We start from the raw sequence: 23,178 nt of genomic DNA, 5'->3' as shown, positions 1-23,178 counted from the left end.
ATTAATCAAAAATCAATTACTTAAAAAATATATATGAAACACTTCTCAAATAGGTATTATTTATTGATAGTTACTAAACAAATTTAACTATAAATATTAATTTTAAAAATATTAAACTATTAGATTTTGATCTTATGACGAATAATAAAAGAAAAATTTAAAATTCTATGCTTAATTTAACTACTTAATATATCAAAAAATTCCGTGTAGCGGTAAAATTATAAATTTTTGTAAAAAATCCATTTGTAAATGGGCCTCTAAGCCCAACAATGAAGCAACGCATTAGTCTTCTCTTCCATTTGGGAAGCTCCGACATATAATAATATCTCCAAAATACACTCACTGTGATAGTTGAGCTTCATACTGTCATACAACAAGAACAAGAACAAGAAGAACAAGAAAACAAAAATGGCAATAACGCTCAACAGTGGCTTCAAGATGCCGATTGTGGGTCTCGGTGTTTGGCGTATGGAAGGAAAAGCTATCAGAGACCTCATCATCAACTCCATCAAACTTGGTTATCGCCATCTTGATTGTGCTGGTAACCTTTTTCCTTCTTCTTCATGTCATTTTCATTTGGGTTTTGATTCTGATTTTCTTTAAGTTTAAAAGGGGTGTCAAATTTACTATCACTTAACCCATTATTGGTAGGTTTGAAGATTTTCAACTCGTTTATAGACTTAATTAGAAAAGATCCAGTAGTACTGTGATTAGGACTGTTGTGCTCTTAAAAGTTTTAACTTTTGGAGGAAATTATTCTAAAATAATTGGTGGGGTTGAGATTAGATTACATATTGAACTCATTTATAGGTTCTTATTCTTAAAAGTTACAGTAGAAGAAGTATATGTGTAGTTATTACTTCTACTAGATAAGAGTTAAATAACTTCTTCATTAGCTAGAATAGAATAAACTTTAGAATCCTTACTTGGGAGATTTGATTCATTTTGACCGTTAAGAGCCATATTACATTTTCACTCTGGTTTGTATGTATTATCATATATGTATTACCTCCTGTGATCTATTGGTTTTAGGCTAAGGTCAAATTTATGTCTTATTGTCAAATAGACTTTGTTAACTAAACTTTTGACCTTTTAAATAAAAAATAAACTTAATTATAGTGATCAATAAAAAACTAATCTTTTTGATCAATAAAAAAATTAACTGTTGTTAAATAAGAAAAACAAGTTGTCTATGGTAGTGGAAAAAAGATCCTTAGTAGATAAGAGTAAGAAAATAAAAGAATACCAAAAGCATTAAATGAGTTAATTTATTTTCAAATAGGAAAGTATGAGAAATAGTAGGGAAATGAAGAATTGCTCATTTGCAATATCAATAATATACATTAATTGATAAGCCTCTTCTAAATGCATTAGTTCTTTAAACTGCTCCTCTAAAAAATTTAGAAGCTGCAGTTACCCAGCTAGTCACCTTTGTTTGTATTTATTTACCCTTTTTTGCTCTATTATTTGTGAAATTTATGAATATTTTTTGTACAAAATGTTACCTTTTGGTACATTTGAGTTGCTACAATGTAATGTTTGACTAGCTGGTGTTGGTTGCAGCTGATTACAGGAATGAAACAGAAGTTGGGGAGGCACTTTCTGAGGCATTTCAGACAGGGCTTGTTAAGAGAGAAGATCTCTTTGTTACCACTAAGGTTAGTTTATTTTCGAACTGATCGAATAATATGTATATTCTGTATGTCCAGCCAGACTATTATTCTTTTTCTTTACCTGTCTTGATTGCAGCTTTGGAATTCTGACCATGGACATGTCCTTGAGGCCTGTAAGAATAGTCTGAAGAAGCTTCAGTTAGATTATCTGGATTTATACCTTGTTCACTTCCCTGTGGCCACAAAGCATACTGGTGTTGCTTCCCTCTTCTTTTTCCTTTCCGTCATTTTTTCAATTTTCTCTGCTTTTAAACTGCTACCGATGAATATTCCATAGGATTTCTGCATCAACTTTGTTGTTATGCCACATGAGTTTCGGTATTACATGTCAAATAGCAAATCATTTAGTCAGAAAAATTGGCCTTACTGACAGATTCGTAGTAATTCTAAATATGACATTCTTTACATCCAAAGCAAAATTGGTGTTTGAACCAATACTGAATTGAAAAAACTAAGAGATATTAGACACTGAAACTTTAAACACGGAGTGATTTAGCTTTATGTATGGGTGTTTTGCGAAATCTTTAATGCTTTTTATGAACCGATTTAATGTTCTGTTTCGCCATTCAAAGGAATTGGAACATGTTCACCTGTTTTTTTCTCTTCCTCATTCTGAATTTCCTTTACATTCATGCAGGAGTTGGTACAACCGACAGCGCTTTAGATGAAGATGGGGTGCTAGAGATAGATACAACCATCTCTTTGGAAACTACCTGGCATGCTATGGAAGAACTGGTTTCCTTGGGTCTAGTCCGTAGCATTGGAATCAGGTGAGCCAACAACATTATGATTTTTTTTGTTGATTATGTAAGCCACCTGAATTATTGTCAGATATAGCTATTAACTCACTAAAGAATGAGTAAGCATTATGTTGTGAATTTTCCCTTTTCATTTTGCAATGTAATGACTGAGATTTTAATGCTTAGAATTTCATGTGGATTTTTAAATAAGTAATATAAACAACAATTGCACTTTATTTCCTGTTTTCAACTTTTGTACATTTTCTTCAGTTTCAAACTCCTGAGATTAATAATTGTTATCCAATTGTTCGAACAATTTCGCAGCAACTACGACGTGTTTCTAACCAGAGACTGCTTAGCTTACTCTAAAATCAAGCCTGCTGTGAATCAGATCGAAACTCACCCTTACTTCCAACGCGACTCTCTTCTGAAATTCTGTCAAAAGCATGGGATTTCTGTCACTGCCCACACTCCTCTGGGAGGTGCTGCAGCCAACACTGAATGGTTCGGTTCAATTTCATGTCTAGATGATCCAGTTCTCCAAGTAAGCTAATCTGTCAAAACTGAATATGATCTCACATTTTCTAAATAACCCAGAAACTAGAAACTTGTTTTTTTTTTCCCGATTTTAAGTTACAATGTTGGTTATTGTCAGGATCTTGCAAAGAAATACAACAGAACCGTGGCACAGATCGTTCTTCGGTGGGGAATTCAACGCAATACAGTTGTCATTCCAAAGACATCTAAAGTTGAGAGATTGAAAGAGAATTTCCAAGTTTTCGACTTTGAGCTTACCAAAGAGGACATGGATCTGATTAAAACTCTGGACAAGAAACTTAGAACCAATCAACCCGCCAAGTTTTGGGGCATAGATCTGTTTGCATAAGCAGAGGCTCACAATTCTATCCATAACCATGTATTGTGAGAAGAATAAGAGAGTACAAGAGAAATAGGCATCTTATGAACTGTTCTCAAGACTCATTAAATGTTGAACTTGTTATGTCTTTTAATGCAAATTTTCCAATATGATCATCAATTATTTAGTTTTTCATTTATTTTGAACGTTGTATCCCTGCATTGCTAAATCAAATTAACAATTCATGATACAAGAAAAGTGGTGGGCAAGTGTGTTAGCTTCCCTTGGAACTAAAGCTGAGAAGGAAAGTGAGAAAGGGAGAGATTAATTTTACGAAGTCTTCAGGAAAAGCATTTGGTCGCTGGGGATCTCTTACATGATCCACCAGCACCTTACAATTTCTCCTTGGCATCATTGAAGAGCATGAAGTAGTGCTTGAGCTTCCATGAGGACTAGTTTGTATAAGCCTTGCCATGGAGGAGCTTTTGCTGCAACAATACCACCTTCGCATTTGTGAATGACTAGACCAAATCCCATTTTGCTCGATGTTGTACACTGGGTGACATCAACATTTAACTTGACGAGGCTTGTTGGAGGAGCTTCCCAGGTCGCAACAACTATGGACTGTCGAGAATTTGGGGTGTTGTTTACAACACCGTGATTACTCTTGTATTCTTGTAGGAAGCTTGCTGTCCATTCAAAAATCTTAGGAGGAGAGTGCCTAACCTCATAGTGCAAAAGTTGGTATATGCAATTCCAAACATTCCAGAGCAATACACAAGAAAAACTAGAAGTCATTTTCTGTAAAAGCATTTCATTAGGCATGTCAAAAAGATCCATTTAGTTAGATTAGGTCGGAGCTCTAATCCAAAATATTCGGATACTTATTGGATCTCGGATCAGATCTGCTCCACCTCGCCTAATTTTTTTCTGGATCGGATCTGATCCAACCCGAATTCAATATATATATATAAAACTTAATTCAGGACCTGGACCCCGACTTGGGACCCGGTTCCGGGACCCAGACCCGAACCCGAACCCGGGACCCAGGACCCGGACCCGCACCCGGACCTGAACCCCGAACCCCAGACTCTGGAACCGGACCCGAACCCGAGATCCGGACCCGGACCAAAACCCGAACGCGGACCCCAACCTGGGCCCCAGACCTCGAATTTGGACCTGGCCCAAACCCAGACTTGGACCCGGACCCAGACCTGGGACCCGAACCTAGACTCGAACCTAGGACCCAAACCCAGACTAGAGACCCGGACCTAAACCTAGACCCGAACTTGGTCCCGGGCCCAGACCCAGGACCCGAGACCCGAGACCCGAACCCGAGACTCGGGACTTGGACCCGGGACCCGAGACCTGGGACCTGGACCCGCACCTAGGACCCAGACCTAGGAACCGAACCTAAACCTGGAGCCGGAGCTAGGACGCGGGACCCAGTTCCTAGGTTGCGAGACCCGGACCCTGACCCGAACACGGGACCTAAACCCAGACCCGAATCTAGACTCGGACCTAGACCTAAACCCAAACTCAGAACTAGACTCGGAACCAGACCCGAACCCAGACCTAGACCTGGCCCTGACCCCGGGACTTGACCCGAACTCGGACCCAGCCTCAGGACTCAGACCTGGACCTGGACTCGGACTTGGACCCGGACCGAACCCTGACCCTGACTCGGACCCGGATCTGGACCTAGGACCTGGAACTAGACCTGGGACCCAACCCTGGCCCCGGGACCTGGACCCGAACCCGAACCTGGCCTTGGGACACGGACTTGGACTTGGACCCGGACCCGGACCCGGACCCGGATGCGAACCCGAACCCGGACACGTACCCGGCCACGAGACTCGGACCCGGATGCTGACCCACCCACGGGACCCAGACCCGGACCTAGACCTGGGACCCGAGACCTAGACCCTGCCCCGGGATTAGGAACCGGACCCTGACCATGACCTGGACCCGAACCCGGACCCAGACCATGACCCGAACCCAAACCCGAACCATGACTCGGACCCGGACCTGAGACCCAAACCCGAACCCGAGACCTTGACCTGGATGTAGACTCGGACCCGAACCCGAGACCTAGACCCAAACCCAAGACCCGCACCCAGACCCAGGACCCAAGACCCGGACCCGAACCCAGACCCAGACCCGGACATAGGACCCAGACCTGAGACCTGAACCCGAACCGAGGACCCTGACTCGGGACCTGAACTTGAACACGGGATCCAAATTCGAGACCTAGACCCGAACCCAAACCTGGGACCTGCCCCCAGACCCAGGACCCAGTCCTAGGATCCAAACCCGGACCCATACCCTAGACTGGGACCCGGACCCAGACCCAGAACCCTAACCCAAGACCCGGACTTGGACATGGGATCCGAACTCGAGACTTGGACCCGGGACCTAAACCTGGACCCAGGACCCTGACCCGTACCCGGACCCGAACTCAGGGCCCTGACTCGGGACCCGGACACGGACCCAAATTTGGACCCAGAACCCTGACTCGGGACCCGGACCCTAGACCCATACCCGACCCGTGGTTGGTGTTGGGGTTGAGTTTATTTAAAATATATTATAGCTTTACTCAATCGATTAATATAAGTCAATACCAAACATAGTGTTGTATTAAATAATACTAATACAAAATTAAAATTCTTAAAAAAGGGGGGGGGGGTGAAATAAAAGATAAGTCGGGTCGGATCAGATTCGATCCGAATAAATCAGGTCGGATCTGCGACTATGCGGGTATTTGATCTAGCGGGACGGATCATTACATGATCTGGATCAGGTCAAATTATCGTCGGATCAGATCCGACTCGATTCATTTACACTTCTGTATTTCATAGCCGTATGTCTTCGCTTACTTCAACACTTAGGTCTTCCTTTTATATATGCTATTTTTCTAGTTGTCAGTCTGTTGTACACATGTCTCTATTATTTTATATACACGTGTGAAATAGTCTGTCTGAATACTATTTTTTATACTGTAAATTATTTTGAATTTCTCACAATGTTTAAGGGTGTCTTAAATAACTACAACGTACACGACTATAAACAAAAAAATTTCTCTATGCTGAAATAGTAAGGGTTGCATCAGTGAAATCAGTGAAGCTCCCACTATCTAATACTATATGTGTTGGAACATTTTATAAATGAATTATTTATAAGTGTATATAAGAGAAATTGGGTTGGACTCCAAGAATACTCACTTTTGTGAAAGAGGGAGGAGTCGCAGAAATGCATGATTGCCTCCAACCTATGTGCATGCAGCTATTTCAACACCATGTTATCATATATTTGATAAGATTTTCTAGTAATATAATATTGTATAGTTGTGTAGAATTACAAACATATATGATATATATATAAATATATATATATATATATATATATCTTATCTTCAAAATCTGACAATTGAGCGTGGTAGAAGAAGAAGAAAACAAAAATGGCAATAATGTCCTCCTGGCCCAATTTATATGATATATATGCATGTATATAGAAAGAAGAAGAAGAAGAAGAAGAAGAAGAAGAAAAGAAAAATGGCAATAAGGCTCAACAGTGGGTTCAACATGCCGATTGTGGGTCTAGGTGTTTGGCGTATGGAAGGAAAAACTATCAAAGACCTCATTATCAACTCCATCAACCTTGGCTATCGCCATCTTGATTGTGCTGGTAACCTTTTCCTTCTTCTTCTTCTTCTCCTACTAATACTTTTCATGTCATTTTCATTTGGGTTTTGCTTCCTACTTCTGCTAACCTTTAAGTGATGTCAAATTTATTGTCATTTCTGCTAATATTAGTAGGAACTGTAATTTTTTTACCCGGTTAAGTGGGCGTTTACCAACTAGAAGTTCGGTTGTATTCTGATTTCCTCTATTCCGGAACACCTGTTTTATAATGACCGCGAGGTCTAACTTCTTTTGACTTTAAGTACGCTTTTATTAAAAATAAAAAAAAAAAAATTATTGTTACTTAAAAGATTCATCATTTGTAAGTAGATGGTATTATATACATTAGTATTTTATTAAATTATATTATTTATCATATTTTTATATAATAATACATCAAATTTTAATTTGTGTATTAAACATACCAAAAATTTTTCTTCTTCTTCATGCATATTTCAATCATTAAAGTAGTTTTGGGGGTATTTGATATAGTTGAGCTTTGATATGCATGTAATTAATATTTACAATTTTTGTTTTTGGTAAATAGTGGCAAAATTCCCAAAATTTTTATTTTTGTTTCACTTAACCTTAAAACCTAAATTTAGGCATTAAAACCCGCAATACTCGCGTTCTGTTAGCAATTTAACATTTTCATCCATTTTAAGTGTTAAGTATCATGTTGGACTGTCCACGTGTGCATCTACGTGGATACAATGTACACATGACACAATTTTATTGGATCACGTAAAAAATTATTTAAAAAATTAATTTAAATTAAAAAAAATTGTAAATAAAAAAATATTTTTTCTTTTTTTTTTTTTCTCTCTTTATTTTCTTTTTTCCTTCTTGTCTGCTCATTTTCTCGATATCCCCTCTCTCTCGCTCTATCTCTCTCTCTCTCTCTCAATCTCCTCTCTTTGTCTCTCTCAGTCGTTTTCAAAACCCGGCAGCCACCCCAGCAGTTCTCTAACCACCCTAAGGCTCTCTCTCAATCTCGATCTCGTCTCTCTCTCTCCCTTTAGTCCCGAGGATGGAATCTGGTTCACAACAACAGTAAAATCGCTGTGCTCGATTCCTTGGGCAATTTAAGTTCATCTGATGATTTTACATTTATATGAGCAGACTATGGTGGCAACGCTCAAAGAAGATTAAAGATCGATTATGATGGAAATCTAAGGTAACACACTCGACGTAATTCGAGCGAGAAACGTTGGGTTGTCTCGTGGCAAGTATTTTTAGATCCTTGCAAGATTCATGGCCACTGTGGACTTAATAGCCTATGTAGCTATGATATTAAATCTGGTATGGTGTGCTCTTGCATTCTAGGACATAAAATGAGAAATTCTTCTGATTGGTCTCTCTCAATCTCGATCTCCTCTCTCTCTCTCTCTCTAGTCTCGATCTCGTCTCTCTCTCTCTCTCCCAAACTCATCCTTGTTCTTCATGTTCCATTTCGCCACCGTATCACAATCCACAGGCCTGTGAGCTTCCTCGTTACAGTTCCAGCAGAAACTGAAGGAGCATCGGCAATAAACATCGAAACTTGTCCGACAATTATTCCCGATGAAGTCGAAAAAAATCAACGGCGTAATCGCAGCCTGGAGCAGGACACCATTTGATCTTCCTCTTCCTGTAACTATCTTCCACATAAGAAGAGAGAGAGAGAGAAAGAGAGAGAGAGGGGGGGATATCGAGAAGATGAACAGACAAGAAGGAAAAAGGAAAAGAAAGAAAAAGAAAAAGAAAAAATATTTTTTTATTACAATATTTTTTTAATTTAAATTAATTTTTTAAAATAATTTTTTACGTGTATCAATAGAATTGTACTATGTGTACACTGTATTCACGTAGATGCACACGTGGACAGTCCAACATGGCACTTAATACTTAAAATGGACGGAAATATTAAATTGCTAACAGAACGTGACTATTGGGGTTTTACCGCCTAAATTTAAATTTTGGGGTTAAGTGAAACCAAAATAAAAGTTTTTAGAATTTTGTCGCTATTTACCTGTTTTTTTATATAAACAACTATTTTTACATCTCTCTCTTATCCTTTGTGAAGAAAAATTACAAATGTATCCTTATCATTTGTATTAGGGTTATTTGCGGCAAAACCCCTTAAAGTAGGGAAGTTTTTGCAACTAACCCCCAATTCTAAAATTTTTGCGGTAAAAATCCCTAAACTCAAGTTCTGTTAGCAGTTAGCCATTTCCGTCCATTTTTGGCTGTTAACTGCCATGATGGAATGTCTACGTGTACACAGTGTACACGTGGCACAATTTTATTGGTCCACGTAAATAAAATTTAAAAAAATAAAAAAATTAATTATTTTAAAAATAGAAAATAAAAAAAAATATTTTTCTTCAAAAATTAAAAAAATTTAAATTAAAAATACAATTTTATTAAAATAAAAATTAAAAAAAACTTTAACTCCCTTCTTCTTCTTCTTCTTCTTCTTCTTCTTCTTCTTCTTCTTCTTCTTCTTCTTCTTCTTCTTCTTCTTCTTCTTCTTCTTCTTCTTCTTCTTCTTCTTCTTCTCTGCTAAAAATGACACACACACACACTCATATCAGGGGGAGAAGAGATTCCACCAAGAATCATAGCAACCCCACCTACACCCATCCCACCATAACGTAATGAGAACGAGTCACCAATAACACCCTTGTCAACAAGCTGGTCCATCACACTTAGCCGTCCTCTACCCAAACCGATTATTCCATCAGCCCTCTGGCTATATAGATCACCAGTTTCCACATTTTCACACGCTGTGGTACAAGTTCACTTTCATTACCAAAAGAAATAATATCCTCACCAAGGACACCACTGCTTGAGCTCATCTCAGCATACTGCTGCTCATAAGTGCATTGAACCCCATCCTTATCGCAATTACAATTCATATTACACTTTACAGGTTCGTACGTGCTAGATGAATTCGGCTGGAACCTAGGATCCTAAATGACAAAGAAATTTAAGTACAGAAAATGACACACACACACTCCCGCCTCTGCCATCGCCGAATCCCCAAATCCCCCGAACCCTGATCACCATAACCCTAAAATCCCCAAATCCCCCAAACCCAGATCACCGAATCCCCCAAACCCAGATCCCCGAATCCCTCAAACCCAGATCGCCAAAACCCTCTTGATCTCGACGACCCAGAACCGGCTCCATCTCCTCGAACCAGCGAGAGCAATCTCCACCTCTCCGAGACCGAGACTTTCATCGTCAGAATCTCCACCTCTACCATCGCCGGTTGGGTGTTTAAAGTGGTTGATATTAGGGTTTCGATTTTGGAGGTCATGGATGGGTGTTTGAAGGAGATAAGGAAGACGAAGTGGTGGTGGAGATTGAGAAGGAGAAGGAGAAGAAGAGTGGGAATGGGGCGGCTTGACAGAGAGAGAACGTGAAGAAGAGTGGGAATGGGTTAGGGTTATTAGGGTTTATTTTTTATTTTTTTAAAATTGTTTTTTGAATTTTAAATTTTTTAATGTTTAAAGAAAAATAATTTTTTTTATTTTTTATTTTTAAAATAATTAATTTTTTATTTTTTAAATATTTATTTACGTGGACCAATAAAATTGTGCCACGTGTACACTGTGTACACGTGGACATTCCACCATGGCAGTTAACAGCCAAAAATGGACGGAAATGGCTAACTGCTAACAGAACTTGAGTTTAGAGATTTTTACCGCAAAAATTTTAGAATTGGGGGTTAGTTGCAAAAACCTCCCTACTTTAGAGGGTTTTGCCGCAAATAACCCTTTGTATTATATTATGATATAATATTTTGTCATTTCATGATTTATGCGCACTATCAAACTCCTTCCAAATTTTGTTTTTAAATTAATTTATTTTGATAGCGTTTTTGTTTTAAATTTTTTAATCACATTAAATTTTTATTTTTTAAAAAATAAAAATATGTTCTATATCACTTTTATTTTTCAATTTTAAAAACAAAAAATAAAGTATATTCTATAAATTTTATTTATTTTTTTTTTATTTGTTGATTTTATTCAAGTTGGTCCAAGACCGGGTCTAAGGTTACGACTAGGGGCGAGTCGAAGTCTGGGGTTGGATCCGGATTCGGTTTTCAAGGTCTAAGTTGGGGTCGGAGTCTAAAATATTAATTAAAAAAACTGTTTAAAAAAAATTTAAAAGTAATTTTTTTTTTTTTGTTTTTAAAATTAGATTCTTAATTAAAAAATTGAAAAGTATTTATAGAACATGATTTTGGAAAATATTTTCATTTTTCTATTTTTAAAAATAAAAAACTAATTAAAAAAGTGTTACCAAATATACATTTTATGTTTGGTTTTGTTTACAGCTCATTACAAGAATGAAATAGAAGTTGGGGAAGCAATTTCTGAGGCATTTGAGACAGGGCTTGTTAAGAGAGAGGATCTCTTTATTACCATTAAGGCTAGTTTATTTACTTTGGCTTTTGGCTGAGTATAATATAATGTGTATTTTGTATGTCTTGTCCAGACTATGAATCATTTTCTTTACTTTTCTTGATTGCAGCTTTGGAATTCTGACCATGGACATGTCCTTGAGGCCTGTAAGGATAGTCTGAAGAAGCTTCAGTTAGATTATCTGGATTTATACCTTGTTCACTTCCCTGTGGCCACAAAGCATACTGGTACTGCCTCTAACCAATGAATATTCATTCCATACAAGTGTTGCATCAACTTTGTTGTTATGTCACATGAGTTTTGGTATTACATGAAAAATACAACATCATTTAGTTAGAAAAATTGGCCAGCAGCACTATTATGGACACTGAAAATGTAAACATGGAATATGTTAGCTTTATGTGTGGTTGGTTCACAAAATCTTTAATGCTGCTAGGATCCCACAAACATTTACCAAGTATGAAATTGGTTAGTTGTATATAACTATTTGGGCACCCTCTTCTTTTAAGCTAGCTTTTGGGAGTGAGTTCTACCAAAATAGTTGTATCAAGTGGTATCAAAGTCGTGCACCCTCAAGTGAGACTGATGTCCTGGAAAGGGTGACTTGTGGATTAGACCGAGAGTAGGCCACCGCAGAGTCACCATAGAGTGGGTCGCTGTGAACCTCCAAAAAGGGTGTCTTGTTAGGATCTCACATTCATGAAGTATGGAATTAATTAGTAGTATATAACTATTTAGGCACCTTCTTCTTTTAGGCTAACTTTTGGGAGTAGGTTCTACTAAAGTGGTTGCATCAAGTGATATCAAAGCCATGCACCCTCAAGTAAGATTGATGTCGTGAGAAGGGTGACCTGTGGATTAGGCCGAGAGTAGGCCTCCGCAGAGTCACCATAGACTGGATTGCTATGAACCTCCAAAGCGAGTGTATTGTTAGAATCTCACATTCACCAATGAATTGATTAGTAGTATATAATTACTTGGGCATCGTTTCCTCTCTAAGCTAAATTTTTAGGAGTGAGTTTCACTAAGTGGTTGTATCAAAAACATGTTCACCTTTTATAATGCTTTTTTTCTCAACTTCCTCACTTGGAATTTCCTTTAAATTTATGCAGGAGTTGGTACAACTAAGAGTACTTTAGATGATGATGGGGTGCTAGAGATAGATACAACCATATCTTTGGAAACTACTTGGCATGCTATGGAAGAACTAGTTTCCATGGGTCTAGTCCGCAGCATTGGAATCAGGTGAGCCAACGACATTATGAAAGTTTTGTGAATTATGTCAACTATTTGAATTATTGTTTGATATAGTTAGTGACTCTCTCACTCACTAAAGAATGGGTAAACAAATGTTATTCTGGCTTTACATAATCTATGTTGTGAGTTAAATGCTTAGAATTAAGTAACTATGGTGTACATAATTGTTATCCAACTATTCAAACAACTTCTCAGCAACTATGGTGTCGTTCTAACTAGAGACTGCTTAGCTTACTCCAAAATCAAGCCTGCTGTGAATCAGATCGAAACTCACCCTTACTTCCAACGCGATTCTCTTGTGAAATTCTGTCAAAAGCATGGGGTTGTTGTCACTGCTCACACTCCTTTGGGAGGTGCTACAGCCAACACTGAATTGTTTGGTTCAATTTCATGTCTAGATGATCCAATTCTCCAAGTAAGCTAATTTGTCAAAAACCAAAATTGTATTTGTTTTTCTTCCAATTTTAAGTTACAATGTTGGTTCTTGTTAGGATCTTGCAAGGAAATACAACAAAAGTGTGGCGCAAATCGTTCTTCGATGGGGAATTCAACGCAATACGGCTGTTATTCCAAAGACATCTAAAGTCAAGAGATTGAAAGATAATTTCCAAGTTTTTGACTTTGAGCTTACCAAAGAGGACATGGATCTTATCAAAACTCTGGACAAGGAACTTCGAACCAATCAACCTGCCAAGTTTTGGGGCATAGATGTGTATGCATAAGCATGCTTACAATTGGATTCATTCCCATGTATTAGGGCATCTCCAATGGGAAAATCTAAATTTGGTGTTAAATCAACACCAAAAAACTACTATTTCAACATTATTTTTTTTTTTTCAATTTCAACAACACTAAAAATTACACCAAATTTTATATTCTTTAATATTTTATTATTTTATTAATATAATAAAAATATTTTAATTTTAAATATATATAATTATTTAATTTTTCTTCTTGTATTATTTAATTATTAAAAAAAATAGCGTAGTCTACAGTGTCCCACTAAATTTGGTGGGACACTGTAGACAAAGCTATTTATGAATATAGTTTTAATGTCCCATTAGAATAAATATAGTGTGAAACTACACTATATTTGGTGTTTTAAAATTCGGTTAGAGATGACCTTAAGAGAGTAAAATAGAGTACTTAGTCTTAAGTATGATTTTTCTCGTACTTATTTCTTTTGTTTATCCATATCTTCACACATTCTAAAATCCATTCATTTGTCATCTTAAAGATAGAAAAAAAAAAGGACAAAATACTTGTATTGCCTTGGTTTAGCTTACAATTACATCTTCCAATCATGACATTTTTCTTAAGTTTAAAATGCTTAAACTTTGGTAACTAAACAGCCAAAATTAATATGGTATAGTTAAATTTGAACAAACCTTCTTCACTTTATTAAAAAAGTTGCTCCTCCCAATATGAGGGAGCAAAACATCTTTCCTTTACAAAGACTCAAAACAATTAATATGACTCTTTAGTGATGATCCTTGTTACTTGTTTAAGGTAAAACAGATTATGTTCAAAGATTTAGTTAAGAACATCCCATAAAGTTACTAACTTAAAGAATCCATGTCCACCTCTACTCTTAGTAAACAAATGGAATAATCGCAAGCCGATTTCTGGGGTAGTTCTCAAATTTTCGAAGGTACCATCTATGGGTTTCCGCTGCTGCAAACACTAAATTCGCCACCTGCAAATGACATAAAACAAAAGTAACTTCCAATAAGTATCGAAAAATTACAAGAAAGTATCATGCAGCAAAATTTTGTGACTTTGGTGATAAGGGTGTCATTATGAGTAGTGAAATATGTATTTCAGGATATAACTATGCTTACCACAAATATAAAGAGTAACCAGATTGTAAGGTCCCTTCCTCCACTAGCAATCAAAACACCGAAGTATAAAACCTTCATTTTCGTCAGAGAAAGCAAATGAGAGCAAGACAGTAACAAATGCATGTAAATTTGAAGAATTCACTACAATAAGAAACATGAAAGAAAGAGGATGAGCAATTACAATCTCAGCCAGATAGTGAGGAGATGACACAATTTTGAACCAGTCACCGTGCGGAATTACATATTCATCTGCTTGTGCTTTGTTTTCTCGAAGCGAGCCCTGATGCAAATTTTATCTCATATGAGCCAGATAATTTGATTGGATAGCAAATTGAAGTTTAGTGGACAGTAAGTAAGCATGAAACAAATGCTGAAACTAAAGCGAAAATATAGGATATATTGAGTTGTGGGGCATACAAGAATAGCATGGCAACGAAGCTGATGAATCCAACCCCAGAAAAATATTGCTGCACCAATCCACTGTAGCCAGCCAAGCTTTACAAGGGGAATCACAAATTCCCACCAGTCCAATTCGAAGGCTGGCATGCGGTTCTTGCCTATAACAATGAATTCAGCAACTCCATTCAACACAAATTTGTACACCTCCGGAATGCAGTTGCAACAAAGTGACAGTGGTCCTGCTGTGTAGAAACTAGCTAAGAAAATAACAAAAGTTATAGAACAGAGTACACTTAAAAGGATGCTCAAGGAAGAAAGAAAAGAAAGCATAGTAGGTAACTATATTTTGGAAAGGAAAGAAAAGCATAATGGGTAACTATATTTTCAACGCGTGGTACCTAATATCTCTCATCACTGTCCAATTCACTAATTTTACAGGTTCACCAGAAGAGACTACATAGAGATGATAAGCATGAACAGGTGCATATTTAAATGTGTGTGCGCGTGTGCGTGTGTATAAAAAACCACACCCCCGAGATAATTAACAGCTAACGCAAAAGAAACAAAAAATATATATATATATATATGACAGGAAAATTAATATTAAATGTGTTGTATTTTCAGAGAACTTACAAGAAGCCAGTCAAATAACCCAAAATGTGCATCCGAGCTGAGGAACTATAATTGAACACATATATTGTCTCATAAAGGCGTCTCAAGACTTGAACATCCATCAACAAAAGCAGAAACACAGATCTCCAAACGCTATATTTATACTCCACCGGAGCTGTATGACTTTGGAGCCATGAAAAGATTTGAGAACCCCCTGCTATTTGGCTGGCAAACGTAGAATAATGAAAAGGCTTGGAAACTATTGGCACTGTTTTGTATGCATACATCCAAGTTGCAACGAGCAGAAATGTTGTCCACACCGAAGCTACCGCATAGAAATGGCCGAAGTATTTTTGAGGAAGTGTGAATCTCTTCATATGAAGAAGAGAGTAAAATTAGTGAAGCTTGACTACAGAGATTCAAAAATATATGAAAGAAAGAACATTACTTTGACAACTCAAGTACCCAAAACAAACTAAAACATAGATGATTTATGGTTTGTATATAACCTAGACAAATAATATAAGCACAAAGTGAAGGGCATGAGAAAAATAATCAATGTTAATGCTGCTACTGAGATTCACTATCAAAGATTTTTTTGGTTATTGTCATTCTTAAAGGGATCATGCTTGGTTACATTTGGGATATGATTGTTTGGTAGAATTGGATTGCCTCAATGTTTTTAAAATGATCAATAATAGCTTGTAATGATGCAAATGTTATTAGTTGTATACAACTCTAGGTCCTCTACCCTTAGAAAGTAAAGTACAAAAGTTTAGTTGCTTGGGTATCCAATTGTATTTGATTATGCTGTATTGGCTGACTCTGATCCTAAGTTTGTACTTTATCTCTGAAAACAAACTCTAATTTTTCATCATCAAAGATCACATCCAAAAAAATAAGTTGAGCCATTTTCCCATTTTCTCAAACCAAATACAAACATAAGCAATATAAACATAAAGCACAATCACTATAAAAACGTTTCATTCACTTACTTTTGAAGAAGAACTCATTATCTTCCCTCTCTTAGCAAAATCCAATAGAAGTCCATGAACCGAAGAAAGCCTTGAACTAGGTATTGAAGCAACCAGTATAGGCAAAGTACCAGCAATCCAAGCCGCTCTAAGCAACCAAACAAGCTCCAATTCCATATTTGACCAGTACCCAGATGAGAAAAGAGCTCAAAAATGATAAAAAGATTGAAGCTTCAGAAGAAGGAAAACAGTTCCTGAGATGGGTATTGAAAAACAACCGCCATTGTTGTGTTAGAAAAGGTCCATAAAAATGATAAAACCACCAAAGATATATAAATATATATATATATATAACGAGATTTAATGGAATCACGAGATTTGTAACTTGCCTATGAGAAAGAGATACCAATCGTGCGGTGTTGAAATTCGATAGAGAGTGAGACTGTCCCCATGACTAGATACTGACTCAAAGCTTTACGTATTTGTTTTCTTTTGCTTTTGCTACGAGTTTACGCATAATTTAATCCCTCGACTATATGAGTGTTAAACAAGTAATAAGAGAAAAGTAAAGCTTAAAAAAACTGCAGAAACAGAGAAAGTGATAAAGAAACAAAATTTGTCAATACCCACAAGAAAATATGTAACGGAAAAATCTAATACAATTGGAACGATACATGTACCGAAAAATCCAGAAATTTGATCTCCAGAATAAACTTTTATTATCTAATTTCGAAATTTGTTGAAAACTGATAAATTCATATGCAAATTATACTAATTAATTATAACTCCGTCAAAAACGACAACGACTACAATTTAGAATCAAACTTCAACCTAAAAATACAAAAATCCAATCAGCAAAGACGTCTACTTGATTATATATATGTACCTCAAAAAGGGGAATCAAATCAAAATCCAGAGCATAAAAAGGTTGAAGAAAAGAGGCCGATGCGAAATACATGAAGAAGAACGAAGAATCGAACCCTCCACTCCACAAGCTGGGATTTTTTTATATATTTAAAATGTTTATTTCTTTTTTTTTTTATCTATCGTTTGAGTTTTTTAGTTAGGCTAATTTGGATTGATGGTTTTACTAAATCATGACCCTAAATTTTTAAGGCTATTGAAAATATTGAACTATTGAGATGCATATTGCAACCTAAATCCTAAACTAAAATCTATACACTATGCACTTTCTTAACAAACCCAATTCTGAAATTGTTATAAATTATAAGCAATAATAATAACAAAATAATAATATTATTTTAAAAAAGAAAACTAAATGTAAGCAAAATCAGAACAAGTAGCCCTATCCTTGAGTTCAATAAGAAAAAATTGTGCAAAAATATTAAATTTCATGCGAAAAAAATAGTCAAAATACAGGACAAAATTCATGATCGATTCGAAGAAATTCAATATTAGGTTTAGAGAGAGAGAGAGAGAGTAATGAACAAATAAAATAAAATAAAATAAAGAGGTGAGGGCATATGTATACCTAGGCGAGAAGCTTGAGAAAGGGGATTGTAGTAAAGTTCGGAGAAAATCAAAGAATGGAAAATTTTCTGAGTAACCAAACAGATTAATGTGAGCGAGAAAATAGAAAGAGGTACGGCAAGGCAGTGGGAGAGGAGTGGGGCGAAGTGGATGATGGGTTTATTATGTATGTGATGATTCAGACGACGTCGTTTTCTATGAAAAAAGTTATAACGATAGTGATAATACGACAGGCCATTCTCTCTATTTATTTCAACAAAATAGATATGAAGAAAAGGTAAATACTAATTTTGCAAAAAATATTAATTGGACTTTCTGTTTTGTTAAATAACAAAATAGACCCTTTATTTTCTAAAATGTTAAAAATTAGACCCTGAGCTTATTTTTTTACAATTTTTTTTTTTTTGACAAAGTGATTAAAATCACTCATGAATTTACGACGCCTACATCCGCCACCGGTGCTGGAACCTCCTCGAACTAGGATAGCTCATCGTCTAACCGCAGAGCATGCTTTGCCAACCATTGGCCGCTAAAATCTTAGAGCGAGCCCCATGGGACAAAACTGCCCCCGGAAATTTAGACAATAAAGCTATAACATTTTCCAACAACGCTCCCAACTCAATAAAATACTGAAATTCCACCTGATAACAGAATAAAACTTTAATTAGAAAACTATTCAAACTGAATAGAATCAACTAACCACCAAGACTAAGCAACTAGATCTCCCTATAAAATACTAGATTTCCCGTTACATATTTTCTTGTGGTTACATATTTTCCCTTTACGTATTTGTTTTCTTTTGCTTTTGCTACGAGTTTACGCATAATTTAATCCCTTGACTATATGAGTGTTAAACAAGTAATAAGAGAAAAGTAAAGCTAAAAAAACTGCAGAAACAGAGAAAGTGATAAACAAAGAAAATTTGTCAATAACCACAAGAAAATATGTAATGGGAAAATCCTATAAAATTGTAACGATACATGTAACGAAAAATCCAGAAATTTGATCTCCAGCATAAACTTTTATTATCTAATTTCAAAATTTGTTGAAAACTTATAAATTCATATGCAAATTATACTAATTAATTATAACTCCCTCAAAAACGACAACGACTACAATTTAGAACCAAACTTTAACCTAAAAATACAAAAATCCAATCAGCAAAGACGTCTACTTGATTATATATATAAATATATGTACCTCCAAAAGGGGAATCAAATCAAAATACAGAGCCTAAAATGGTTGAAGAAAGGAGGCCGATGCGAAATACATCAAGAAGAAAACGAAGAACCGAACCCTCCACTCCACAAGCTGTTTTTTTTTTTTTTTTTAATGTTTATTTCTTTTTTTTTTCTCTCTCTCTCTTTTGTTTTTTAGTTAGTACTTAGTTTTCTCCTTACAAAAAAAAAAAAATTGTTACAAGGCATTAATGTGTCCAGCACTTTTGTGATATATTGTCTTCTAATTAGTTACCAATTATATATAATTTTAAACTACTTGAGGCTAGTTCAAGTGGCCATAGGTGGATGTGTATCTTGAAAGTCCTGGATTCGAATCCCAAATAAAATATAGTTGTAATATATAAACGCTTAAATTAAAAAAAAAATCTATATAATCTCTAATCACGATAATATATTTCATAAGACAGCATGAGTACCCTTTATCGTTGTATTTACATATATATTGTCACACATTACTCATAAAGGGATTTGTGGATTTATATTACACTTATGGCATGTTTACTTAAAGGGAATGAGAATGAATGGTATAGTATTGATTCACATACAATTGTTTACTAAATTTTGAAAATGGAAAAACTAGTGAAACCCACACAAATTAGAGAAAAAACAAAGAGAAAGGTCTACTCCTATTTTTATAGGGAATGTCTTTCCCTTTTCTTACTTAATTTATTTTAATTTTATTAATTAAAAATAAAAAAGACAAATATACCCCTTAAAAATCTATAAACAGAAAATAATTACATGTTCTAATAATGACAATTTTGTCAAATTAAAGCATTCTGATTACCTTTCCTAGCTATGTAAACAAAATAATATGATTCTGGTTTTCTTTCTGGACAGTTTAGTAAACATCGTAATAAAATATTGTTTCCGATTATTTTCTATTTTAAACCGATACATTTCTCCCATTGATTATTCAGATTCCAATTATAGTTTAGTAAATGCGCCATTAGTTACCAAACTATAATACCCAGGCCCGGCCCTGGGCATAGGCGAGCTAGGCCTGTGCCTAGGGCCCACCCAGCCCAGGGGCCCAATTTTTTTTTTTCTCTTTTAAAATTATACATTTTTTTTTATCGATTTGGAAAAATACTACATTTTTTCTAACATAAGGGCCCAATTTTTTTTTTTTCCTATGGCCCACTTTGTTTCAGGGCCGGCCCTGGAGATGGGTATTGAAAAACAACCGCCATTGTTGTGTTAGAAAAGGTCCATAAAAAAGATAAAACCCACCAAAGGTATATATAACAAAATTTAATGGAATCACGAGATTTGTGACTTGCCTATGAGAAAGAGATACCAATCGTGCAGTGTTGAAATTCGATAGAGAGTGAAACTGTCCCCATGGCTAGATACTGACTTAAAGCTTTACGTATTTGTTTTCTTTTGCTTTTGCTACGAGTTTACGCATAATTTAATCCCTTGACTATATGAGTGTTAAACAAGTAATAAGAGAAAAGTAAAGCTAAAAAAACTGCAGAAACAGAGAAAGTGATAAACAAAGAAAATTTGTCAATAACCACAAGAAAATATGTAACGGGAAAATCCTATAAAATTGTAACGATACATGTAACGAAAAATCCAGAAATTTGATCTCCAGCATAAACTTTTATTATCTAATTTCAAAATTTGTTGAAAACTTATAAATTCATATGCAAATTATACTAATTAATTATAACTCCCTCAAAAACGACAACGACTACAATTTAGAACCAAACTTTAACCTAAAAATACAAAAATCCAATCAGCAAAGACGTCTACTTGATTATATATATAAATATATGTACCTCCAAAAGGGGAATCAAATCAAAATACAGAGCCTAAAATGGTTGAAGAAAGGAGGCCGATGCGAAATACATCAAGAAGAAAACGAAGAACCGAACCCTCCACTCCACAAGCTGTTTTTTTTTTTTTTTTTAATGTTTATTTCTTTTTTTTTTTCTCTCTCTCTCTTTTGTTTTTTAGTTAGTACTTAGTTTTCTCCTTACAAAAAAAAAAAAAAAATTGTTACAAGGCATTAATGTGTCCAGCACTTTTGTGATATATTGTCTTCTAATTAGTTACCAATTCTATATAATTTTAAACTACTTGAGGCTAGTTCAAGTGGCCATAGGTGGATGTGTATCTTGAAAGTCCTGGATTCGAGTCCCAAATAAAATATAGTTGTAATATATAAACGCTTAAATTAAAAAAAAAATCTATATAATCTCTAATCACGATAATATATTTCATAAGACAGCATGAGTACCCTTTATCGTTGTATTTACATATATATATTGTCACACATTACTCATAAAGGGATTTGTGGATTTATATTACACTTATGGCATGTTTACTTAAAGGGAATGAGAATGAATGGTATAGTATTGATTCACATACAATTGTTTACTAAATTTTGAAAATGGAAAAACTAGTGAAACCCACACAAATTAGAGAAAAAACAAAGAGAAAGGTCTACTCCTATTTTTATAGGGAATGTCTTTCCCTTTTCTTACTTAATTTATTTTAATTTTATTAATTAAAAATAAAAAAGACAAATATACCCCTTAAAAATCTATAAACAGAAAATAATTACATGTTCTAATAATGACAATTTTGTCAAATTAAATCATTCTGATTACCTTTCCTAGCTATGTAAACAAAATAATATGATTCTGGTTTTCTTTCCGGACAGTTTAGTAAACATCATAATAAAATATTGTTTCCGATTATTTTCTATTTTAAACCGATACATTTCTCCCATTGATTATTCAGATTCCAATTATAGTTTAGTAAATGCGCCATTAGTTACCAAACTATAATACCCAGGCCCGGCCCTGGGCATAGGCGAGCTAGGCCTGTGCCTAGGGCCCACCCAGCCCAGGGGCCCACTTTTTTTTTTCTCTTTTAAAATTATACATTTTTTTTATCGATTTGGAAAAATACCACATTTTTTCTAACATAAGGGCCCAAATTTTTTTTTTTCTATGGCCCACTTTGTTTCAGGGCCGGCCCTGATAATACCATGATAAAATTTTAAAGATATGATTTTATCTTATGAAAAAAATTAAAAGTTACAAAACTCTTCCAATTTTGTGCCATTACTTACAAGTGATTGAAATGTTTAAAGTCAGATTGATTAAGAATCAAATAAGTTATTTACTTGACTTGCAAGAATTGAAATTAGAATAAGTAGTGTTCTTTATTAAAATTTTATTTGATTTTGTTTAATTTTTTTAAAATAATATTCTAAACTAAATATAACAACAACTAACAAGATTATACAAAATAATAATAATTACCCATCAACTTCGTTTATGATGCTCCGTCTAAAAATAAAAAAAAAAATATGTAGTGTAGCTTGTAGTGTAGTGAAGAAAATACGTTAAGAGAAGAGAAAATTGTGTTTCTTTGTGGTGGTGGAGCGGTGCTCGAGTAGTAGACAGAAAGAGGGAAAGAGAGAAGAGAGAAGGAGGTGATATAAATGGGGAGGACATTTTGGAGTTAACACAAATGTTGGCCTATCCTACAAATATTGGATAGGGAAATCTTATTACACCCCAAATTTTTTTAAAAACACTCCATTTTAATAATTTTTATTTTAAAAAATTTATATTTTTAATTGTACTAAATTTTTTTAAACTTTTTTTTTTCTAATTCATATTCTTAAAAAATATACACATCAAATAAAAATAAATTATATTTTAAATATTATGACAAAATTATTAAAATAAAAATTTATATTAAATTTTCTTAAAAAAAAATAAAAAGTAAATAAAAAATGTACATATGAGTTAAAAAAAATTATAAAAATGAAATTAAAATAAGTATTAAAATTAATCTAAAATAATGTGATGAAAAAAAATTTTAAAAAATATTAAGAGTAATTTTTAAAAATTATTTAAATTTATATATTTTCTAATAATAAAATGTATTTACTATTGTATAAGCTACAAATAAAACTTATTTATTGGGTATTATAAGTTTAAAAGAAAAATTTTAAGATCAAATTTCCGATAC

The 23,178-nt window shown here is 34.9% G+C and overlaps 2 protein-coding genes across 9 annotated transcripts; one reads left to right on the top strand and one right to left on the bottom strand.

Annotated features, from left to right (window-relative positions):
• The first annotated feature begins 204 nt into the window (after positions 1-204).
• On the top strand, positions 205-13,549 carry LOC115725577 (NADP-dependent D-sorbitol-6-phosphate dehydrogenase). 3 transcript variants are annotated; one of them, XM_030655146.2, is made up of 6 exons: positions 205-541; positions 1,564-1,658; positions 1,750-1,867; positions 2,311-2,443; positions 2,738-2,957; positions 3,069-3,449. In XM_030655146.2, exons 1-6 carry the CDS (start codon positions 409-411, stop codon positions 3,297-3,299), a joined length of 930 nt encoding a protein of 309 aa, XP_030511006.1. In that variant the 5' UTR covers positions 205-408; the 3' UTR covers positions 3,300-3,449. The 3 variants fall into 3 exon arrangements, with proteins under 3 accessions (XP_030511006.1, XP_060973757.1, XP_060973758.1); XM_061117774.1 differs by lacking the exons at positions 1,750-1,867; positions 2,311-2,443; positions 2,738-2,957; positions 3,069-3,449 and adding exons at positions 11,474-11,591; positions 12,477-12,609; positions 12,817-13,036; positions 13,113-13,549 and having other exon boundaries at positions 304-541; XM_061117775.1 differs by lacking the exons at positions 205-541; positions 1,564-1,658; positions 1,750-1,867; ... (1 more) ...; positions 2,738-2,957; positions 3,069-3,449 and adding exons at positions 6,689-6,953; positions 11,277-11,371; positions 11,474-11,591; ... (1 more) ...; positions 12,817-13,036; positions 13,113-13,549.
• A 449-nt stretch (positions 13,550-13,998) lies between these two features.
• Positions 13,999-20,920, bottom strand: LOC115725532 (polyprenol reductase 2). Of its 6 annotated transcripts, none has more exons than XM_061117513.1 (8): positions 17,940-18,098; positions 16,837-16,979; positions 16,469-16,701; positions 15,495-15,844; positions 14,880-15,114; positions 14,644-14,742; positions 14,463-14,534; positions 13,999-14,317 (listed from the first exon to the last, which is right to left on the bottom strand). In XM_061117513.1, exons 3-8 carry the CDS (start codon positions 16,622-16,624, stop codon positions 14,213-14,215), a joined length of 1,017 nt encoding a protein of 338 aa, XP_060973496.1. In that variant the 5' UTR covers positions 16,625-16,701; positions 16,837-16,979; positions 17,940-18,098; the 3' UTR covers positions 13,999-14,212. The 6 variants fall into 6 exon arrangements, with proteins under 6 accessions (XP_060973496.1, XP_060973497.1, XP_060973494.1 ...); XM_061117514.1 differs by having other exon boundaries at positions 16,837-16,948; positions 17,940-18,093; XM_061117511.1 differs by having other exon boundaries at positions 16,837-17,028; positions 17,940-18,087.
• Between the last annotated feature and the right edge of the window lie 2,258 nt (positions 20,921-23,178).

The sequence above is a fragment of the Cannabis sativa genome, chromosome 6 (genome assembly GCF_029168945.1).
Source record: "Cannabis sativa cultivar Pink pepper isolate KNU-18-1 chromosome 6, ASM2916894v1, whole genome shotgun sequence".
Lineage (NCBI taxonomy): Eukaryota > Viridiplantae > Streptophyta > Magnoliopsida > Rosales > Cannabaceae > Cannabis > Cannabis sativa.
The sequence above is the reverse complement of the archived record's forward strand: the minus strand, read 5'-3'. Positions and strand labels throughout refer to the sequence as shown.